Source organism: Varanus komodoensis, unplaced genomic scaffold (genome assembly GCF_004798865.1).
Source record: "Varanus komodoensis strain SLA01 unplaced genomic scaffold, ASM479886v1 scaffold22, whole genome shotgun sequence".
Taxonomy (NCBI): Eukaryota; Metazoa; Chordata; class Lepidosauria; order Squamata; family Varanidae; genus Varanus; species Varanus komodoensis.
This window is the reverse complement of record NW_025335606.1, coordinates 17,559,016-17,581,895: the sequence shown is the minus strand read 5'-3', so window position 1 is coordinate 17,581,895 and position 22,880 is coordinate 17,559,016. Positions and strand designations below refer to the sequence as shown.

Genomic DNA, 22,880 nt, shown 5'->3' with positions numbered 1-22,880 from the left:
GGTGTCCTGGCTTCTGTGCAGCATTTTCCTGTTCTGAAATGCTTTTCTTCGGGTTTAGTTACTTGCCTGAAAAGGTTTAAGCTGAAAGATGCTGCTATGTTCTCCATTTTGTGTATTTTGCCCGCCCCCCGCACACACACACACACACACACACACACACACACACACACTTTGCTTTTTATCCCATCTACCACTAGAATGTGGGACTTCAATTTTTCTGAAATTGAATTTCTTCCTCAGAATGAAAATGATGTCCTCCCCCACCACCTCCCCGCCCAACTCAAGATGCTGCTGCCTAGTAGAAAAGAGGATTTCTGGAAATCATTCAGTGGAAACCTGTCCATCCCTTCAATGGCTTTTGGTCAGAAGATGAAACAATAGACACTGGGACCCAGAAAATCAGTTTGTCACAGTTATTTAACTAACTATATTGCAATCGCGTACACATTTCCTCAGAAGTATGTGTCAGCAAGTTCAATGACTAGGCATAAGAATGCAACTGCAAAGAGTTTGTGAAACAGTATGATTTCAGCATCTATTACCATTCCCTTGGAGCTTGTTGAAACTTCTATTGACTTCTCCCCAGCTTGGCCTCAGGATTGCCAGGACAAGTATATAAAATGCCTGACACTGAACCACTCTCTGCATTAAACATTTTGCTTGTAACCTTTTCTCAGCCTTACTATATTCCTCTGTTAACGTTTTGACCTCCCTGTTATCATTTTCAAGCTGCTGTGATTCTTTATCCATCCCTACTCTCTACTCTTTAAACTGCAATATAAAGAACACAGTACTGTTTCTTTAGTATGCAGTACAAGATGGGCATACTCTCATGAACTATATGAATGTGTTGCTTCCTGGCCTACAGGCATTATCCGGATGGAGTCCATGTACCATCCTGCCATCATGTGACAGAAGGAAATAGGAGCTTTGAAAGGTCCCAAATAGCCTTTTCCCTCACCCTTTGGCTTGATTTGACAGGGTCAAAATGCAAGCTGTCAAACCGAATCAAAAGTATAATTGAGAGATCTGTGCTTGTGTAAAGAGGCCAATAGGATTTTAAAACTTCAGTTCCTTTTCAAAAGGGGTTTTTGTTTTTACAGAGCTCCACATCCTTTCTTCTCCTACCCAGACACATGCACTTATAAATACACTGTTAAAATACTGGTACCATATAAAGTGATGGGGGGGGGAGCTTGCACTTTTTTATAGGCTTTTAAATGACATGAAATGTGATTCCAAGCAAGATAGTACAGTGGGAAGGTGCACAGGTGTGTTTTGTATGTTTGCTGTGAATTATACTCATAAACTGATTGACATAATCATATAGCACTGTATTTTTGCAAAGTCTCCATGCATGCAGATGTACACACACACAGCTGGGAAAATTCCTGCAGGTGCCCATGCTCAGGAAAAAGTATGCACAAGAACAAAAGTCCATTTGTGACTGAGGAGAGAATGACATTTAAAGGACAACACACCTGTTTAATGAGCTTACACAGTGAACTTGATAGCAGTTGAGCCAATATGCAGAGAGAAGGATTTAAGCCAGGGATGGGCCACTTGTAGCCCTTCAGGTATTGCTGGATGGCAATTCTCATCATGCCAATTCCTTAGCCAGTAAAGGCAACAGTGAGAGATTGTCTAAAGAAAAAAGGTCAGGGAAATTGTGAGAGAAACAAAACAGGATGCAAAAATGTTATTATTAGGAAGCATGTCAGGACTGTTCTTCTTTAAAAAAAAAAAAAGTTTGCCAGCTCCTCACAATTTTTATTGAGACTGCAGCATTCAGAGAAGGAAAATTCAATGCTTCTCACCCCAGCTGTAATCTTGACCAAAACATTCTCACAGTTGTAGTTCTGGAAAAGAAAAATCTCTAACTTTATTCGGGGCTAATGGCAGTGCGTGTGTGGGAACCCATACCACTTAAACTGGTACAAAACCAATATAAATTTGTAATGTAGTTATATTATCAGGATATGCACACAATTATGAGCTAGAAGTAGAAATGTAGCATGTCTCTAAACCTGAAAGATTACGGTTGTACATGTGCTGGAGCTAAAAAAAAAAAAATGTTGCTAAACTGTTATCAAGAGTACAAAAATACCAAGGGTGGAAACGGGATTTCCTGTGTAGAGCTAGTTGGCTGAATAATTTCCACTTACTTCATATTAAGTGGCATAGGTATTTATTTGTGCTGTGATCTTCCAAATTATTTTTAGTTTATATTTTATTTTTGTCAAGTTGGCATTTTAGGATCCAAGCCAAGTCTCCCTTCCCTGAACACTTCACAGAATGGGGTTTTCCCACTCTCCCCTTTCCTCAGTCTACAGCATACTATGCCCTCCAAAACTCTGCTCCTGGGTGCTCCAGGCCATTGGAAATGGAGTGGGATCAAGGAGAGAGTTAGCAGAAATCTATGAATGCAATTTAGAATCCAAGCCACTGAAAATGCTTTTGTTTCCAATACGTAACTCTGCAATAATACTTTTTTTAAAGGTTAGAACCTTTAGGATCAAATGTGGCATTTGCTCTTTTAGTCATGCTATGATCAAACCATTCTGCCATGTTTGAAGGTTTATATGTGTACCTGTCTTCAACTTTAGAGATTGCTTCCTCCCTTTGTCCACTTCTAATGTTGAAAAGCAATAGAAAACATTCTTTAGAAAGGTGTGCAAAAATTCAGACGTCTAAGATTCAGTGTGAGTTAACAATGCACAGGTTATAAGAGAGAGGTTTTGCTTACATTCCTATCATCTTCATGCCTGCAAATTTGCCTCAAAAAGAAAGCCATTTAAAAACAACAACATGCTATTAAATGGCCCTGGGAATGAAAAGGATGATGAGGGGGTTGGGTGAAATATAATATGGCTGTAAAAAGTTAGAGCAGGGGATTACAAGAGGCATTGTAAAGACTGAGAGTTTGGAAGAGGTAGGATTACAGCCTCACTTTCTAAGGCTGTCAAAGACATCCAGGTGCACAGGCAAGGGAATAGAATGAGAATTATGCTTGGGCCTGTAGGTGATGCTGGAAAGGAGGATGGGAAATGAATGACCCTCTGCTGCCTAAACTAAAGCAGTGTTGCCCCTGAAGCTATTGGCATTTGGAAAGGTCTGCACAAACTGGGGTGGGGGCAGGCAACAACAGAGTAGCAGTCTGATTAAATGCCCACAGTAATTCAGATGGCTACGGGCTGACAGAAGGATCAGGCTTTGTGTCATAACTTTTCTGGATTCAGTCATCCCACTCATCATCTTCGTCTTCATCTCCATTGTCTTCATCTTCATCTGTGGGGAGAGAAGAATGGGACAACAATGTATAAGGAGACAAGGTTTGAAGACATTGCAGTCTCCAGAGGGGATGAATGGGATGAATGTGCATTACAGTCACACACACACACACACACAGAGAGAGAGAGAGAGAGAGAGAGAGATTGATTTCAGCCTGTGCTGGTCCCTTTATCCTCAACTGTCCAACACCACACCAGACACAGGGCCCATGCAGACCTCAAGATCTCACCTCACAAAATACCACCAAATTTGTCCTAGAACTCTGCTTTATTCTTGCACTTCTAGATAAGCAAAAAAGAGCTGAACTTTTGAGCTCATGTGAAAAGGGCATTTGGGTGCATGCAAGCCCCAAGGTGAGAAGTACCATACAAAGGAGAACAACAAAGCTCACCTGAGGAGTGAATGACCTTGCTCCTCTTCTGCATCACATGCATAAGAGCCCCAACCAGGCCTTCAGGGTTCTGAGCAGGCGGTGGCGACTCTAACACATCTGGCGTCTGAAAGGCAAAGGGGACGATGGTAAGGGGTGGGAAACTCTAGAACCCTGACTAAGCTAACACATGAAGCCATTTCTTCTTGGCCTGCTCCTCCTCAAAATGTACACACAGCAGGTTGGCACAAAGGAGAGAGCAGAGAGGGAATAGGCAACGGATTAGGTTGAGCTCTCATGAGCATGGTGATCCTGCTATGCTACCTGCTTCAAATGTGTTCACTCATACCATTGAATGCTAGACACTAACATTCCCTCAATATACATGTCAGACAGAAGGGGCCTAGCTAAGATTCCCCAGCAGACCATTTTTAATCTGCAAAAATCTTCCCCAGCCACACATGGAGGAGTCTTCACATACTTCTACACATACCCCTGCAGTTTGAAGAGAGATGGCCCTAATGGAAACTAGGCCTTCATCTGCCTTCCCCACCTGGATGATCTGCAGATCTGCGGTAACCAATTTGGGATGGTTGGCTTCATCAAATGGGAGGGCATGAAAGCACATGGGACTGGTATCAAGGGAAGGCTTGGTCAAGCACCTGCTGAGTGCCTGCTCCCCTGCAACAAGGGGCAACTGACAAGAGCCCCTGGGGATACTCTCGCACATTGCCACTTCCCGTTGGATGTTCACCTGTCCTCCCACTAGCCCAGATAGTGATGGTGGGGAGGCAGTGCTGGGGCTGCCCTGCCAGCTTGCTCATTGGCTCTCTGCCTGTCAAGCCAGCAAATTGTAGCCGAGGAGGAGGCAGAACAGTGGCTGGTGACCATGGAGGTGAGAAGTGCCCTCACTGAGGGGTAGGCATGGAAGAGCCCCTCCCAATGTCCCTCAAGGCCTGGAGCCTGCATGGAGAACATATATATGTGATCACATATTCCTTTCATTTGGTACCTCCTTCCTTCATTGTTGTAAATGGCTACCTTCTCACTACGCCATACACTTGGCAGATTACGCATTGACTGAGGTGTGTTGTGAGAGGTAGGCCTTTCTCAGCCTGGACTTGTGGAGGGTTGTGCCCTTGCCGATTTATCTCCGGGAAGCAAAGCTGAGCTGACCTGAGGAGTGGGGAGGGGAAACGACCCTTCCTGAGGACACATGACACATAGGCCCCACGCATGAAGCGCAAGCTGTCCGCCCAGGCTCCCCAGCAAGCCTCACCTTGTTGAGCTGTATTCCTTGGCGTATCTGATCAAGCAGGGCACCACGGCCCGAGGAGGGTGCAGCAGGCGGAGTCCCCTGAGTGCCAAGCCTCCCAGAGGGAAGAGGGGGAGGGGGGCATGGTGCAGAACCCATGAAGGGAGGGGGTGGGGGTGGGGGAGGGGGCGGAGGGGCCGATCCACCTGGGGGTGGGGGAGGGCGATTTGTCCCAGGCCGAGAGGCAGGCGGAGGGGGTCCCCACTGGGGGCTGGAATTTCCCCAGGCGGGCTGTGGAGAGGAGGGAACAGCTCCTCTGCTTGATATGGGAGGGGCACCTGCATGTGGGGGCCCCGGGACAGGTGGTGGAGGGCCACCTCGGGAATGCCCAGGTAAGGGTGGAAGAGGGCCTGAACGACTGGGAGGTGGGGGTGGGGGGTGACTTGGACCTGAAAAGAGACAAAGAAGAACATTCACATCCCAGAAGAAAGCTTTAAATGATAGAAGTCTGTATAAAGCGGCACCTTGTAAAAAGCATATGATACATCTTTAGAAATGTGTAAAACTGGCAAGGATTCTTGACCTTCTCTAAGATTAGAAGATGTGTTATGGCATCAGTTTTCAATGGGACAGCTTACAGCTTCAGATGCTTTCCTCAGTGAAGTATAAACAAGAAAACAGTAAAGATAAGGTCCATGTTGTAAAAACAGAGGTTGTGACCCTGCTACGTAAAATTTAAAATGTATACAGGGCAAGTACAGTGGCCATTCACATCAACAGTAGCTGGTGATAATGCAACTATCCCAGCTATATTAGTTAATACCTTCGATGTAACAGGAAAGAATTGATTTGATTCAAGCCTCAAGCAGTCTTTTCTCATGTGTGTTTGGGTTTAAGGGTGCTTCCAAGTGAAGAGCTCCTAGGGCAGGCTTTCCCAGCTTGGCACCTTCCCAATGTGTTATGGGAGCTAAATTCCAACACTTTTGGATGGGGAAGGCGCCCCTAGAGTGCTTCCCGACAGAGAGTTCCTAACACTACCAATCAGAAGACCTTGTGCAGCTATTTCATCTTTGCCTCCTTAACAGGTTTTCTGCTGAAACAAAAAGGCAAATGCAGCACTGAGGAAACATGGGAAGGTTATTGATCACCTGGAAGTACCCAAAGATGCACAGTCTAACACTCAAGGCTGACGGTGCAGATGGATGATTGATCAGACTTTGTACAACATGAACTTATATTGATCCAACAATGGAGGAGAACACTCCATTCATCAAGTGGACTCTACCACTCCACAAAACTCCACAAAACATCATAAATCTATTCATCCTTAAAGTTCCACAATACTCTTGGTTGTTTTTGCTACAGCAGTTCCTCTGAAAGTTATCACTGAAAACGGTGTGTCCAAGCAAAGACCAAAAATCTATGTGAGTCTCTAGCCACCTAGGTTCCCCATTTGTGGGAACAGATGGGATATTAATAATATTAAGGGCATCCTTTCAATAGATGATGCAGTTCTAGCTAGCAACCAGGATTACTTTAACTGATCCAAAGACACCTGAGGTTAGAGAAACCCTCCCATTCCAGCAGCTCACCCTGTCGTCTCAGCTCTTCCTTCACAGCTTCCAGTCCCCCTTGGCCTTCAATGAAATCATAGATAATCTTTGAAGTCTCAGCATCCGTCAGTTGAGCTTCACTAATTCCCGCCTGGGAGAAGAAAGTCTTCAAATCAGGGTCTAAATTATTCACCTGAAACCGAAACAGAGATACACAATGTGTCACTGTATAGCTGCTTCTTAATGCTAGCCTTCTTAAGCCAATGCACATGACCACAGAAAATTGCTCAGTGAACAGTGGTCATCTTCACACTGCAGGAAAATCTGGCTTCCGGCATAGGATAGCAGGAAGGTCATGGAACTCAAATCTTTCAAATGATTGTGAGCTGCCTAGAGATGCTATGACACAATAGGCAGCATACCAATGTTATAAATAAATAAATCTCTGCCTTCCTGAAATCCCAAGAATAATGCTCACACCCCTATCCTATCCTGTCCTGTCCTATCCTATCCTATCCTATCCTATCCTATCCTATCCTATCCTATCCTATCAGTTTATAGCTTGCTTCCACCAGGAACATGATGCTCAAGGCAGCAAGGATAGTCTCAAACTATTCGTAGCCAAGGTAGTCCTAAAACCTGAACTGTCTTTAGTGCAGCCATGCTGTTATTCAGGGTTGTGGGAACACTGCACCTAAAAAACAAAAAACCATTATGTTTTTTGCCACCATAGATGAAGCACTGTTGTTTTGAATTGCTTATTTTGCTGACTGTGTGCAAAGGAAAAAGGTAATAATACAGAGTTTTAAAGACTAGTCAATGTTCTATGGAGACACATCCTGGCTTACTGAAGAAGGAATTCAATCTTTCATGCTAATATCTGCAAGAAAACTCCAAGAGCCTATTATGGGAGTAGTCAGTGACCCGGTGCCCTCTAGATGCTTTGGAGACTACAACTCCAAAGCCATGCTGATTGAGCTGATGGAAGTTGTTGTTCCAAACATTCAGGCATTTGCCTGTTCCTGTGTTACGATGAAGGGGCCTTCAGGAGGGTGCATATGTGCACTGAAGCAAAGATGTAATAGAGCTGATTAGAAATGTAGCCCAAACCCTTGGAAGGGTGCCAAAATGGGGAAGGGTGCCTTGGGAATTCAGCTAGTGGCCCAACATTGGTGAAAGGAGCGATGAAGACCAGCCACAACAGCTGGTAGGGCAAAGAAGGTCAGAGAAAACTCCTCAGTTTGTGTCCAGACTTGCACACTGAATAACTAGGAGAGTCCTACAAAGCTGCAGACCAACTTTGCTTTCCCTTTGCTTTTGCCTCCACCTGGACTTCCATGTGCAAGAACTAGGTCTGACAACAGCTTAAAACTGGAAAATGCATCCCGACCCTAGCAGCAAGGCCTTGGGACTTCCCCTCAGGCAGGTGGTAAACAGGCAGCTCCCACAGAAACACAGAGTTTGCCCCTAATTCACAAGCCTAATCTCACATCATTTGGAGACTCTACCCTTCTTAGTCCCATCTGAGTCCCATCCCCACATTCAGCCACTCTCTTTCAAGTCCCCAGGGAAACCACAGTGGCTACGTACATCAAATCCACTGTTGGGGTCCCATCCGATGTGCTGGATATGCCTAGAAGAAAATCACAGAAAGCATCCCATTACAAGGGAAGGCCCTGGAGCACAGTGGTCTAAGTCAACTGGAGCTGGCCTTGTGGAGCTTTGGAGGGCCTTGGAAGAGATGGAGAGATGCACTGAGCTTCCTGGGTATTCCATGGAAAGTGAAAATAGCTTATGGTCTCTCTGCTCTTTTGGAGGAACCCAGGAAAGATCCAAAATTATCATCTGATTAAGCTGATGATGTGGCAGTACTGAACCTCAGGCTCAGGGGCTGCATCCAATCCTCTGGGGATCTCAAGATGGCTGTACCCCCTTACACTTGACACCCATCCCCTTTCTTATGACTGCAGATGACCTGGTAGTTACCCAGCATTTTCCCCTATTTTATAAAGGTTGAAGTGTCTCTCCTAGTCTTCATTAGTGACAGTAAGAGCTTCAAGTTAAAACATGGATTTGTTTTGTTTTGGTATCTTGACATCACCCCATTTGGGTTTGGCTACAGCCATTTTACTTTTGGCCTTTCCCACCACTGAAATGTGGCTTCCAAGGGTGTCTCTAAAATAGATTTTGGCCCTCAGGCTCAAAGGGGTTCTGCACCTTGACATAATGGATCTGAAGACCACTCAGATCTGAGTCCTAGAATTCAATTGGCTTTGGCCCTGAAGCTGCAGGACAGGAGCTGGCACCCAAGAAAATCCTGTTTCTCCATAAGAAGCCCACAGGTGGCATCAGGGCTTGGCTCATCTGCCTTCCAAGATTCTCTGCCTCTTTCCCTCCACATTCTTTCTGCTGTCTCCCATGACTTGCTTGCTCCCTACCAATGCTTCTTTTGATACTACACCATCTGAGCATGTGCAAACCAGAAGAAAACAAGATTGCCAACTGCCATTATAAGTAATTCCTGGTCAAGGCGAGCAAACCCCCATGACCTCATCCCAGTCAGGAAATTAGGGGAGCCGGAGTGCCCATTCAAAGCATAACTGAGTGGCACCACTCTGAAGTACAGGAGTTCTCAAACTGTTTTAAAGAAAACATCCATGTCAATTTTTAAAAATGAGAGTTTTTGAAGGGCAGAAGTCAAGGAATCCTTTCTTTGGTGTTACCTAACATTTGGGAAAGGCCCTCTGTAATCCAGTCTCCTCACAAGGGACAAGTAACATCTGAAGGCACTCACTTGAACCCACTTGGAGCACCAATATCAGCCTTTGAAATCTTCTTTTTCCCCTTCTTCTTATCCACTGCAGTAGGAACAGGGAGTCCACGGTAGCGGGAAAATGTGATGTCTGGATTCTGGATGTCTACTGTTGGCAGAGCCAAAGCAGATGAGGGGGAGGCTGACTGCACACTGGGTCCTTTGGGAAACACAAAGTGAGCCAATGAGCCAAAGCTCAGCAAATGTGCCCTTCCCCACCGCTCAGCCATGCCTGGCAGTTCATAAACCCTTTTTGTTTCTTTGTTCATCCTTTTTCATTTTGAGCTGCCTTGTTTGTTATTCAGCTTATGTAAGTGACTTCCAGAAGCCCCTTTCCACAGAAGAGCAGAGTAAAAACACTCTAACATAATAAGGCTGGGTGATCCTCTGTGTTTTACATAGGAATATATACATCTTATTCTTTAAACAGAACAGTGGGGTGGGGGAGATTGCATAAAAAGGCAAAGAAAAAAAGAGTGTAAAATGGACATAATAAGACAAGCCACATTTGCAGTAGAAATGTGGCTCAAGAACAGAAAGTTAAAGAATACAGCCCCATATTCTTTCCTCTTGATCATGGCTAGAGAGGCTCAGGTTAATCCCATGGATATGATGGAGACGATAGCTAGCAGTCATTTCAGCAAGACATACAGCTGCGCACACAAGCAGGAGGTTTCCAAGAGTGGCAGCCGGATTGAAGACCTTTTGTACTTTCAGACCGACAGCTCCACAATGTTGCTGGATGGTAAGAGCAGGAAAGTGTCACTCCATGGCCAGCCACACATTGTTAGTGGCATCAGAGCTATTTTTAAGCAGGTAAAGAAGGTTTTGTCACTGTTGTACAGGGACATCTTTTGCTGATTCTGTTTAGTTTGTTTTTATTCTTTGGTACTGTCTGTTTTAAATGTTATAATCATATTCCATTTTCATGGGTTGTTCATTAGCCACCCTGTAGTCTCTTGTAGTTGAAGGAGGAGGTTATAGAGTAAAGAAAGAAAGAGAGGGAAGGAGGGAGGGAAGAATGGAAGAAGTCTCTGAGGGCTTTGAACACCGTTGAACAAAAGGCATTGTGCACCCACTCCTTTGTTTCCTCCTTAAAAGATCTTCTGGTAACAAAAAGGACAGAAGAAGCAGGACAGTGACAGGTGGAAGCCAAAAACATCTGAACCCACCTCTGCGATTCCATTTATGAAGCAGGGCAGTTGCACAATAAAAGCCTCCTTGGAAGCACCGTATGCCACCAAACCCATGAGCTGCTTACCATTCAGGTCAACCCCAGATGATGGAGACCGTGGGAGATTTGGTCTTCTGTCTAACAGAGGCAAACAGAAGAATGACCAGGATTACTTCTCCACCAACAGTGCCAGGACACTTTCCTGTTATAGGTCAGGTTCTGATGATAATCGGAAAAGCAGCCATGGTGGTTTCTTTTTGCTTCTCCTGTGCATCCTGGTCATGTGCCACATGATTTTCCTAATGACCCTGATGGTCCATGGCTTGTTGCATCATCTGAACCCAGTGAGGTGTGCAGTGGCTCAGAGCTGTGGCACTGAACCCACCCCAACACACCCTGACCTGTTGTAATCTTCAAGGATCCTCCCACCATGCACCTCTCAGGCTTTGGATGACACAGCAAGCCACACACCTTGAGGGCCATGAGGCAAAGTGGGTAGCGAGTGCCCAGTATGCATGGCAGCATGGAAAAGGAACCACTGTGGCTTCTTTTCCCCATGATTGTCCAAACTCATCCCCAGTCTCTTCTAGAACTGGAGCTGCTAGGAGCTTCTCATGGGCTTCACTCTGCTGTCCATGTGCTCTAAAATGAGGATTCCAGGACTCAAGTGCCTTAAGTTAATAGCAATGTTTCTTCATCTTCTTCCTGCAACTGGGTTAAGTCTACAGCCAGTGCGGTCTACTGCAACATTCATATGAGAAGACCTCCCAGACATGATGCCTGTTTTACAGGAGGGCTACGTACCTCCATTGACTGGAGGTGGTGGAGGTGGCAGTTGTCTGTTATCTGTAAAAGAGGAAGAGGGTTTATGAAAAGGGGAATAAGGTTCATTCATACCCTAAAAGGATCTGTCTGGCCTCAGCTGGAAACAAGAAGCTAGATTAGATGGAGCCTTATTCTCATGTAGCAGGGCTCATCTTTTTATTGGTTTGAGGTATGAGTTCTTTTCTTGTAAGAGCCACTCACTTTATTAGTGAAAATATGTTCAAGATGAGGTGCTCAAAAATATATACAGACTTCTTCACTCATTTTCAGTTCTATGTGTGTGGAATTTGATGCTATGCAAAATTTGAATTCCTAAGCATTTAAATTGTTAAATTTTCTATCCCTCATCATTGTAGCAACATGTCTGCAAGCATGCATACTATGTCTGCTAAAGACAAATTTAGCAGGCAGAGCTCTTGCAATGCCATAATGGCATGGTGCTTCTTCACACCAGCTAGCTGTTTGCATTTATTGGACCTTGTTCACACACAGGTATGAACAGAGATCTTTGGTTATGAGCAGTATAGAAATAAACAAATAAATAAAATTCTGTGTGTGGTGTATCTCTCTCACACACAACCAAAGCTCTTTTGTTGTTGCATTGCTCCAGTCACCAAGCCCCAAATCCTACAAAAGTTAAGGAGGAGGCTTGAAATAAAAACAAGGGTCCTTATATTTAGGAAATTTTTGTAAAACCACTTAATTGACAAGTCATCAGTAGAATTGCTTGGTTTAATCTGAGCATAAGCTAAGCTTCTTTGATACATACATGAAGCTTTTGTGACATCACACCTGTGCAGAGCCCTGGCTGCAATCCAGGCTAAGTACCTGGGTGAGCCATCACTAATGGTGGCCTTCCAGCTAAGGCTGCCTTATTCAGAAGTTATATGAAGACTTGCTCTAAGCAGTGTCAGGACCTTGGTTCAACTAGCTCTGGACTGGCAGTAGTAGCTTGGCATCCTTTTAGAGAGCAGTCATTCCCAGCTCTACCAGCCATTAAACCTGGAGCTTTTGCCATGCAAATTGTCTGCTCTGCCTCCAAGTTACAGTCCTCTCTCTAAGAGGGCTTGTATACACAGCAGTGGCTGGTGGCTGCAATGTCACTAAGGCAGTGTATCCATTCTCATTGGCACTCTGAAATGTAAAGGAGTTCTGGTCCATGGTCCTGAAACCCCAAACTGGGTTCAGTACTAAGGATAGCTCTGTAAAAGTTCAGACTACAACCTGGAGAGGAGTCATTGTTGCCCAGACACTGGGGCCACCAGCCTGCCCTGCTTGTATTCATGATGCTGCAATTGTGCAAAACTGAGGATGGAGTTTATTTATTGTGCACATCTGTGGAGGTACTCCAGAGATACTCATGAAGCTGAGCTATAGGCCAAGGGCAGAGCCAGTGTCAGAAGGAAGTAGATATTTGATGGAGTGTGTGCATATGTGCAAGCTTTAAAACAGCGGTAGGCAGAAGATAGATCTCCAGATGTTTTAGATTTCAACTCCCACTGTTGTTGTTGTTGTTATTAGAACATTTCTATGCTGCCCCTTGCCGAAGCCTCGGGGCGGCTTACAAACACAATAAAATACAATAAAATACAAAAATAACAATATAAAATTAAAATTAACAATATAAAATAAATAAAAATATAAAATATAAAAGGTCATTACAGCAAGGGCTTCTGGGAAGTGAAGTCTAAAACAGCTAGAGATCTGCCTTCTACCTATTCCTGTTTTAAAGTGAGTTCAGACTTCTCCTAACCGAGCTCCTATGTAGAATTATTAACTTCTGAAACTTGAGGTCAAATCTTAAAACCTGGCCATGCTTGTATCATTGTACAAAACCTGCACTTGATTCTGCACACAGCAGCCTCAATGCACAGTTTCATGGCTGAGCCTGCTGTGCAGATCAGCCTTTCCTGCCAGGGTGCCCTCTAGAGGGGCTGGACTCCAAGCCCCACCATCCCCATCCAGCATGCTGGCTGGGATTGATGAGAGTTGCAGATCAACCCAACACTTCTGGAGGTTCCAGCTTCTGGAAGTGATGATAAAATGCAGCTCTAAAATGCAGCGAGTACTCTGAGACCCAAAGGTTGAAAGCCGAATCCGAATCGTGGGATTCGTTCCTCGAGCACTAGGGGGCACCATTTCAGTGGAATGCTAGCAATAAGCCGCCATCCTTGCTGCAAACTGATGAAGACCTTCTCCCCCTTCGAAAGCCTGAGGCAGCAGCAAGTCCAAAACTATGGTCTAGGAACAGGCCACAAGGGAGAACCAGAGCCCTGAAGAATGGTTCTCTCTCATATAAAACCTTTTAGCTAAATTAGCAAAACCCTTTACCCAATTAGCTTAAACCAGGGATTCTTATATTTTTAGAGGCCAACGATAGTTTTGGGATCTGAAGCATATTCTGTGTTCATACTTGAAGCAGATGAAGTGCAAATTATGTTCTCATTTCTTTCCTTACTGTATTTTTTAAAAAATTGATTGTAACCCCATAAGCAGAACTGTGAGGGGGTCTACTTGGAAAAGTGGCCAGCAGAGGGTTACATGTACTCCTAACAACTACCAGCTACCGATCTCCTTGTTCCAAAAATGGCATTCCTTAAAGCTGCTCCACTTCAGAAAAAGCAGCCCGTTTTTCTGCTGTACATGCACATTGTTTGCAATGTATCCTTTGTAAACCCAAAGCGGAGCTCTGCTTCCCAGAAGCATCATATTGAGGAAGGCAGAACAGTTTTGCTGAGGGTTTTGTCAGGTCTCCCTTGGAGGCCTGCTCTTCTGGGAAGGAGGGAAACTTGCTTCTGGGCCACGAGGTCCTGCCTTTGGTTCACAGCCCTTCCTCCCCTGGGAAAGTTCAGCACACAGCCAGCCATGAACTGGGGCCATCCTGACATTTTGCTCCCAGAGCGGAAGAGTTTGCAGTCCTTGCAGTTCGAAGGAGAACTGCAAGCTAAGCCCCCAAGAGATTAAAGAGCCCTACTCAGGAGCAAGGCTGTAAGGTACGGAGCAGCTCAGCCAGCCAGCATAACAAGTTTGCTTTGTAGGAGAACTGAAGCTGTGAAAACGACATGCCAGACTCTCTGATTGTGACAGGCCTGCTCTGAAAACCTTGGTGTTCTGCTTACTGGCTGCACTGCTGCTCATTCCTTTCAATGACAGATTTATGGTGCTAATCGTGATCCCCTCATGGTAAATTCTTCTTCACTTATCTTGGCTCTTGATCTATGACCATCCAGTAACTGACCTTGGACTGTTCATACATTGCTATCATGCTCTGAACAAGGACAGGTCTGCACTTCCAAGGAGAGAAGCACCCCCCTTTCAGCGAGAACTTGCTTGGAAGCCCAGTCCCACCTACCCATCCTTTGGTTCCTCTTCTGAATCTTCTCTTCCACCATTTGCTGAAAGTCACACGCCTCTTTCTGGTCAGTGAAGTTCAGCCCCACATTGCACTCCTGCAAGCAACCAAAGTTGAGCACAGCGCTCCTGCGATAAGCAGCCATGGTCATTCCTCACATCAGCTGCAACGTAATATAACTCCGAGGCCTCACAGAGCCCTTAACTGCTCGGCCCATTGTACACATGCACATAAGCATCCCTCCCCACTCCACCCCTGATTACTCACATCTCCTGGAAAGGTGTGGAAATAGGAGGTGGCGGAAGTGTAGACTAGCTGGGTGTACAATTCCTGTTCCCAGATCATTTTGCTATTCTGTAATGAAGAAATGGGTAAGGAGAGGCACCCATGAATTAACCATTTGTCTTTCTACATGCCCCCATGTCTACATACTTTTAATTCCAGATATAAATGCTAAAGGTGTGAGGGATTAGAGTCAGGATTTGCACCATGGCCTGATTCTCAGGACCAAACTGTGCATGGGGGGGGGGCAGACACATTGGCTCTAAAACTGATACATGTGTGATGCTTTGCCACAAATGGTAACAAGGATGAGGGGAGATGACTGAGCCATCCTCTCTCCTGCTTCAGTGCCCCATCCTTGGCCTGCACAGACATTTTTCTTCAGTCCAGTTCTGATAGCAGTACTGAAAACACTGGGGAGAGGTGTTTGAACTGATAGAGCACCATGATGGAAGAATTCAACTCCCCCTATCCATATGCATAGTTTGATAAAAAGATGCACACATACAGCCCTGACATGTAAATAGGGCAGACAAAGGGCTGGACCAAAATGTTTTTCTGCCCGAGGTGAAGCAGCAAGAGGTGGTGCCCCTCTCTGTCAAGGTGCACGGTAACCAAGGCTAGCCAATTTACTTGGGCACGAAAGGCCAAAAATCCCACAAAACTCCCAATTTTTGTTACTGCCTTCCAAACTGTTTCAATCTATTCCTAGAAATCCCTACCATGCAAGATACTTTGGTTTAAATCATGGTGAGCAGTCTCCATGCTCTTTGGTGCTGCTGTGAGTCAGTTCTTAGTTCCCTGTGCAAGGCGGGACAATTATCCAGTGGTGACACAAGTTCATGCTAGTGAATGAGCTACAGGGCCATAATGGCTGTGAGCAAAAGTGGAAAGCAGGAATGTGTGCATGTGTGTGTTATGACAGAGACAGGACTTGGTACCTTAAGATTATAGAAGCGGATGAAGTACGAACGCTTCGGGTTATCCTTCACGAAGCACAGGACCCCGCAGCCCTGCTTGGACCAACTTCTGCTGCCCTGAGGCAAAGCCAGGAAGAGCTGGGCTACCGTCGTGACCATGGCCTAGCAGGAAAGAACAAGCGACAGGTTAATGATCTAGCTGGGCCATGGATGCACTGGGCAAGGGACCAGCCCATGATTTGGGCCGAAGCATTGCACTAGCCCCTGGGATTCCCCTCATCTTAATCCTCCACTTTTGCATGTGTGCACTGGGCTTTTGTGATTAAGAAACTGCTCTGTTTTACTAGTTTTATTACAATATTTCAATGATATTTATTGTTTTGTACCCTTTTTATATCAGGATTTATATGTTAATGTGTGTGTTTTTATATAAAATGATTGGAAATCCTGGGATGTTGAGCAGCATACATCCTACTTGTGGTATAGCTGATACTTGGCAAGTATAAACTTGTCCTGTAATGGTGAAGGAAGATGCACCTGCCAAAATTCAACCTCCTTCTTGTCCTCTTCTATATCTGACTGTCCCCTTGAAGAACACCTAGCTATCTAAAGGTACAACCTATATATGTTTAGATAGAACAAAGTCCTTCAACAGGATTTTTTGTTCCAATATGCATATTATTGTGCCTTAATTTTCAACTTTGCAAAAGGCAAAGTGCATATATTTTCACAAGATGAAGGGAAATGGTTAAGAATTATTGTTTCTTCACTCATTTTTTAATTATTTTCATATATTATATATCACTTGATTTCACAAGGCAGGCCCAAGATGTTTTGCTGCCTGAGGCAAAAGACAAAATGGTGCCTCCTCCCCCATTCCGTGCTATGTACAGAAGCTGATCAAAATCCCAATTGTGGCTGATTGTAACCATGTAAATGAGAGAGAGTCATCAACCAGAGCAGCAAGCTGATTTAGTGGGGTGCAGGAGAGGTCCTGCAGCACACACAGCTGTGTCTTACAAGAGGGAGAATGGTCACAATGCCTAGAAAAACACAAGGGGGCACTGCTGCTGCCCCCAGTATCTGAGTGACCTCACTCTGCCCAAGGGTGAGCCTTCTAAAAGCAGATTTGAGTGGTGAGTACTACCCCAACTGCAGCCAAAATGGGGCCACTGAGAAACAAGAGGGAAGTATCCACATGCTTGGGGGAAGCCCTAAGAGCTTGTCTAAAAAGAGAAGTACAGGAGTAGAAGTTTTTAAAAAAGAGAGAGAAGTGGACAGGGGAAAGCCCAACAAATTCTGAGTATATGCTGAAATCACCCAATGTAAAATAACAGTTCTGGGGAGCAAAAATTCCAGTTACTTGGGGAGGAAAGAGAGCAGAATGTTCTACTTGGGGAATATGTCTGGGTGGAACAGGAGTGCTTCTTTTAGGAGGGAGGAGACCCTTGCAATTCTTGTATTATCAATTATAGAGTGATACCTTGGGTCACGAACTTAATCCGTTCCATGACTCTGGTCATAAGCCAAATTGGTTGTGAGCCAAGTCAAATTTCTCCATAAGGTTCAATGTAAATAAGGTTAATCTGTTCTGTAACTTTTTTTTTTTAAATCACAAAAATTTGAAGCAAAATGACAAAGAACAACAAAGATCACAGCCATCTCCCTCACCACCACCCCCCCCCCACAGCACGAGCCGATCACACCCGTGTTCCCTGCATGAGCGCGACCGCGATTGGGGCCATATACAGGTGCGATCGCAGCCATTTCCCCCCTGAGCACAATCATGGCCACCACCACCCCTCTCCGAGCATGATCAAGGCTCAGTTTATTGTCCATCCTCCAGTGCATATCCATGCCCAGGGACTGATTCAGAGTGGCCACTGCCTCACCCGGTGTTGATGAGGAGGAAAGACAGAGCTGGTTGTCACATTCCTATCGGTGGCCCATTGATTTGCACCTCTGGATAATCTCCCCCAGCAGTTTCAGATAGATGTCGAATATGCAGATGCTGAAGGGTCATTATGATGGATCATGTATGCTGGCCAATGTGATCATATGCCAGTACGTGTCCACCTACTCCGGCTGCCTGTCCATCTTGGGGCTGGATTCAAAGTCCTGGTGTGAAGATTCAAAAACCTGGCAGATCCATTCCTCCAATACATCCCTGCCCTGTCCTGGAGATCATGCTCAGTGGCCCTTCTCCAGGAGCTCCAGCCAAAGGAAGTTGGGCAGAGCTATCAGCTTGTGGTACCACAGCTGCAGAATGAACTTTCCAAAGAGGTTCACCTGGCACCTACCTTGCGCTCTTTCTGAAACCTGATGAAGATCTTTCTATTTTCCTAGACATTTTAGTCTCTGTTATTTTAAATATTTGATCATGTTTTAAATCTTTGCATGCCTGCTAGGTTTAATTTTGGGTTTTATTACATTGTTCTTTTATATAGTAGCTTCAACTTGTATATTCTCTTACACTGTATTTTATGGTATTATTTGTGAGCAGCCTGGAAAGCTTCAGCTATTCTCTGATACCAAAATGTAACAAAGAGGTATGCACACAGAAAGATTATTCAGTTCTGAGGCTGCAACTTTCAAATTAATACAATAATACATTTAAAAAGGCATTTCTGGAAATTGATTAATGAGGCACATTTTAAAAATTGTTAGTTGTTTTAACATAGCTAATTATACAACCCCCTCTTGGATGCACACCTTAATGTGGTGGGTGGGTTTAAGAGTGTCAGAGAAGCCAAGAGCAATGCCATCAGGGGGAAGAATGGTCTCACTAGGCTGGTCTCCTGGTAGGGTCACCCAAGGTGGAATGGTCTAGGCTGAGACACCAGACTACCTTGGGAGTAACAGTCACAGCAGCAAAAAGAGAGTGGCTCTCATTAATGGTGATGGGGACAGAGGAACTTTTGAAAGGAAGCTACTTGGCAGCAGTAGAAGGTGCAGAGGCTCCTTTGCAGCCAGTGGGAGAGCTACTCAAGCTAACTCTGATTAGCACTGCACAGGAGGAGGAAGATGGGGCCCCCACCCCCCAAGTTGGAAGGCACTTTATGAGCTACTGAGGAAAGGCAAAGGAAATATTCCAGCTATTAGATCAAACTCAAAAGGAAGTCTAGCAGCCAACATGCACAGAATCCAACATGAAAGTCCAATGTTATGCAACACATACAACTGAGACCTGGAATGTGAGAAGCATGAACCAAGGCAGACTGGAAATCGCAAAGTAAGAAGCGGAATGAAAGGGTCACCATATTTTGAAGATAACTTGAGCGCACATAACAAAAACAACTTACACAAACTGAAAACTACTTTTAGCTAGTTTGCTAATCAGGATATCATGGGGCACTTTGTCAAAAGCTTTGTTGAAGTCAAGATATATTATGTGCACTGGATTCCCCCATCTACAGGGAGGTCTACCCAATCAAAGAAGGAGGGCAGATTAGTCTCGCAGGATTTGTTCTTGACTGCATTGTTTTCAAGGTGTTTGAAGACTGACTGCTTTATAATTCCCAATCTCTGGTAAAGGCTCTATATAGATGATGATGATGATGATGATGATGATGATGATGATGATGATTATATAATCTGCTGCAGAATTTTCCCAGGGATCGATGTCAGACTAATGGGTCTTTAATTCCTAGGATTCTCCTTTTTGCCCTTTTTAAAGATAGGGGCAACATTAGCCCTCCTCCAGTCACTTCCCTTGTCCTCCATGATTTCTCAAAGATAACAGGTAGTGGTTCCAGGAGTTCTCCTATCAGTTCCTTGATTATGCTAGGATGCAGTCCATCAGACCCTGGAGACGTGAACTTGATCAAAGTAACAAAATGTTCCTTCAGCATTTGGCTACCAATCTCAGGTTGCAATCCTGCCTGTTCACCTTGTGCATCCCCTTTGCAATGGAGGTCTAGACTCTCTTTTAGGAAAAGACTGAGCCAAAGTAGAAATTAAGCACTTCTGTCTTTTCTTTGGTATCTGTTAGCATTTTGCCACCCCCACTGAGTAGTTGAATCACCATTTTCCCCTTTTTCTTTTACTTTGACATAATTAAAGAAGGCTTTTTGTTGCTTTGAGCACCCCATGCTAACCTCAGCTTGTTCTCAGCTTTACCCTTCCTACTATTATCCCTGCAATTCCATTCTACAAGCTTGTACTCTTCCTTCATAGCCTGCCCTCCCTTCCCCTTCCTATATGTGTCCTTTCTTGTTTTCAGGTAATTCTGGGCAAGTTTAAACAGAAAAAAAGTCCAACAGAACTCAGTATGGCTGGCCGGGGAATGCTGGGAGTTCAACAGCTAGCTGTCTAAACATGCCTAGGTTTGCACCTTTAATTAACCAACATTAAAGAAAGATTTTTTAAAAAAGTATTGACAATCCAGCTGAATACAAATCAAATTATTAACTAGGACTCCATGGGACATGTTTTGGCCATTCCCACTTCATGTATAGCCTGGTTGCCACATAGGCAGCCTGACTTATTTTAAATTTATGGTTAATATTTAGAAATTGGGTCCCCTTATGCTTGGGCACTGTTTTCTCTATAAAACATTATGATAGTATCTGTGCACCCCAAAACCTGCAATACTGTGCAGTCAGACCCATTTGTATTGTCATGGAAGAGAAAAACTCTCCTTCTGTCTTGTCTTTGACTTCTCTTCCCCCACTGTGGAGTTTGGGGATTTTTAAAATTTGTAAATGAAGGTGCAATTGCAAAGGAAGGGCAAATGGAAACACATATGCAGCTAAAGCAACAGACATCCAAAAATGTATTCTGATTGCTGCAATGTAATGTCTGTGGAAGCTAAAGCATCACCACAAATGAGCAGATTCTCCACAGCTGTGGAAAATACACAGCCGGGAAATACTTTGTCTTGGATACAAAGATAAATTAATGTAAGGAAGTTCATGGAAGGCAAGTTTGCTGTCTCCTCCTCCCCACAGCAGCCTCCTGCACCTGAAAAATCTTATTGGAGGTGGGGGAGCCCGCATGAACAATGTATGGAGGAGGAACCCCCTCACCCGAAAAATGTCAGTTTTTGATTTATTCCCCTGCTTCCCATTCCAGATTGTTTGTTTATTGTTCAGGACCTCCCCCCCCGCAAAAAAAAAATTCAAGTGGCTTTTTGGGGCACAGGAGGCCACAAGGGGATGGACAAGATTGGAAACATTACTTCCTTAAAAATGCAATCCTATACCCAGTTACCACTTATTTATTTATATTATATTATATTATATTATATTATATTATATTATATTGATATCCTTCTAAGGAACTCAAGGTGGTTTGCATAATCCTCCTCCTCCTCCTCGTAATCTAATCCTTAATCTAATCCAGTCTGTAACTGGCCCAACATCACACAGTGAGTTCCATGGCTGCGTGGGGACTTGAACCCAGATCTCTTGAGTCGTGGTCCCGTACTGTTAACCGCTAGACCACACTGGCTCTACTAGGGATTAAGTCCCACTAGTTTCAGTATGATTTAAGTCTGAGTAGACACATATAAGATAATGCCATAATTGAAATTACCTTAGAATCCAAGCCATTATGTTTGATAGGACATTTTGAAATCAATTGATATTTGGAATATTCTGGAATTAAGAAACCCTGGTTTAAAGTACGATAAATGCTTATCTACATTACGAATATAAACCAACAGTACCAAGGAAGCCAGTAAGTGAGTGGCTGTATGCCCTTAGTAGCTTTGGAGGAAGCTCTCACTGCAAAAATGGCCGGAACTGAAATAGTAATAAAAGAAACAAATACATATATAGGCTAACACTCTCACAAAACTGCAGCTCCTGATGATACCTGGGGAGAAATAACTACAGCTGAACTACTTTCTCCTGTAAACAGTCTGATGTGGCATTCCTCAAATATGGAATTTGATGCTGTTAAGCAACGTCCAGACCCCACACCTGTTTTGTAACAAAGGAGACTCCCCTCCAGTTCTGGCCTGGGCTTTTGGAGCCAGCAAAAAAGGGCCTGTCTGAAGCATTGCCTGGGGGTGGTTCTGGCTTGCGCCCTCGACGCCCCCCCCCCAACAGGGCTGGGTGCATATCATTGCTGTCACAGCCATTTCACTGGGCCTTTTCAGGAAGTGGTTTTCTGTCCCCATTTCCTGGAGCAAGTACAGTATACAGAAGCTGTGAGCTGCACCATAGTTGGCCACCGCAAGGCATCAAGTTGTTTCAGGTTTAGATGCCTCTCATTTTTTCTACGCAGAAGATGGAGTATGATTAAAAATACTGGGGCGGGGTGGGGGAGCTTTGGCCCATGTCTGAGCCAGGAGAGTTCCCGCTTGTTGTTGTTTTTTAAAAAATTGACCTGATCAGCATTTTCTCATTTCAAAACTAGACAATGGTCCATCTCTGTATGCAATCATTTAGACAGATGGACACTTTCAAAAGATAAATGAGCAGGGAGTTGCTTTGGGGAAAGATGGTGACTTGAACTGCTGCCTAGTCTTGGTCTGCATCCTCAGGCCAAGCTCCAACTCTCCAAGCTCTTCCAGCATCTGAGATACTACCCCTTGGTTGTCATCTCAATTTCTCATTTATCCTCCAAACCGCACAGTAGAAATCAGGCTCCAAAATAGGACTGGTCTAAGCCCCTCGCCTGCTCTTGCACCCCCATATCACCTTCTTCCTCATGTCACCTGGGTTCTCCGAACTTGCAGTGAAACCCCAGCCCACAACTACCTGTTATCCCAGCAGTGAAGTCCGTCCAACTCAAGGAAAGCCCTGGGTTCTAATGGCCTTCACTCCCCACAAGAATAACAGAATTACCGTGCATTTTCTGCCCAAGAGTTCGAACACTTGCTGGTTCTCATTGTCCTCAAGGAGGGAGGACGGTGTGTTCTGCTGCTGCCCTCGAACTGCTGGCTTGGACCTTCGGCTCATATCGGCCCTCTCCACCCCACAGCTTCACCCAGAACTAACTTCCGTGTTGCAAGCATTTCTCTCTTTTTTTTAAACAGGAAGCTCAAAACCACAGGGTCATACAGTAGAGAGCTAGTTGGGTTCCCTGACTTCTGAAAA

General features: G+C 44.6%; 1 protein-coding gene across 2 annotated transcripts; it reads right to left on the bottom strand.

Moving 5' to 3' along the window:
- Positions 1–1,313: 1,313 nt before the first annotated feature.
- Positions 1,314–22,771, bottom strand: WAS (WASP actin nucleation promoting factor). 2 transcript variants are annotated; one of them, XM_044431151.1, is made up of 12 exons: positions 22,629–22,771; positions 15,856–15,996; positions 14,900–14,986; positions 14,633–14,729; positions 11,260–11,301; positions 10,543–10,593; positions 9,264–9,441; positions 8,060–8,102; positions 6,509–6,662; positions 4,941–5,365; positions 3,683–3,788; positions 1,314–3,288 (listed from the first exon to the last, which is right to left on the bottom strand). In XM_044431151.1, the coding sequence occupies exons 1-12, from the start codon at positions 22,740–22,742 to the stop codon at positions 3,236–3,238; spliced, it is 1,491 nt and encodes a 496-aa protein (XP_044287086.1). In that variant the 5' UTR covers positions 22,743–22,771; the 3' UTR covers positions 1,314–3,235. The 2 variants fall into 2 exon arrangements, with proteins under 2 accessions (XP_044287086.1, XP_044287087.1); XM_044431152.1 differs by lacking the exon at positions 11,260–11,301.
- Between the last annotated feature and the right edge of the window lie 109 nt (positions 22,772–22,880).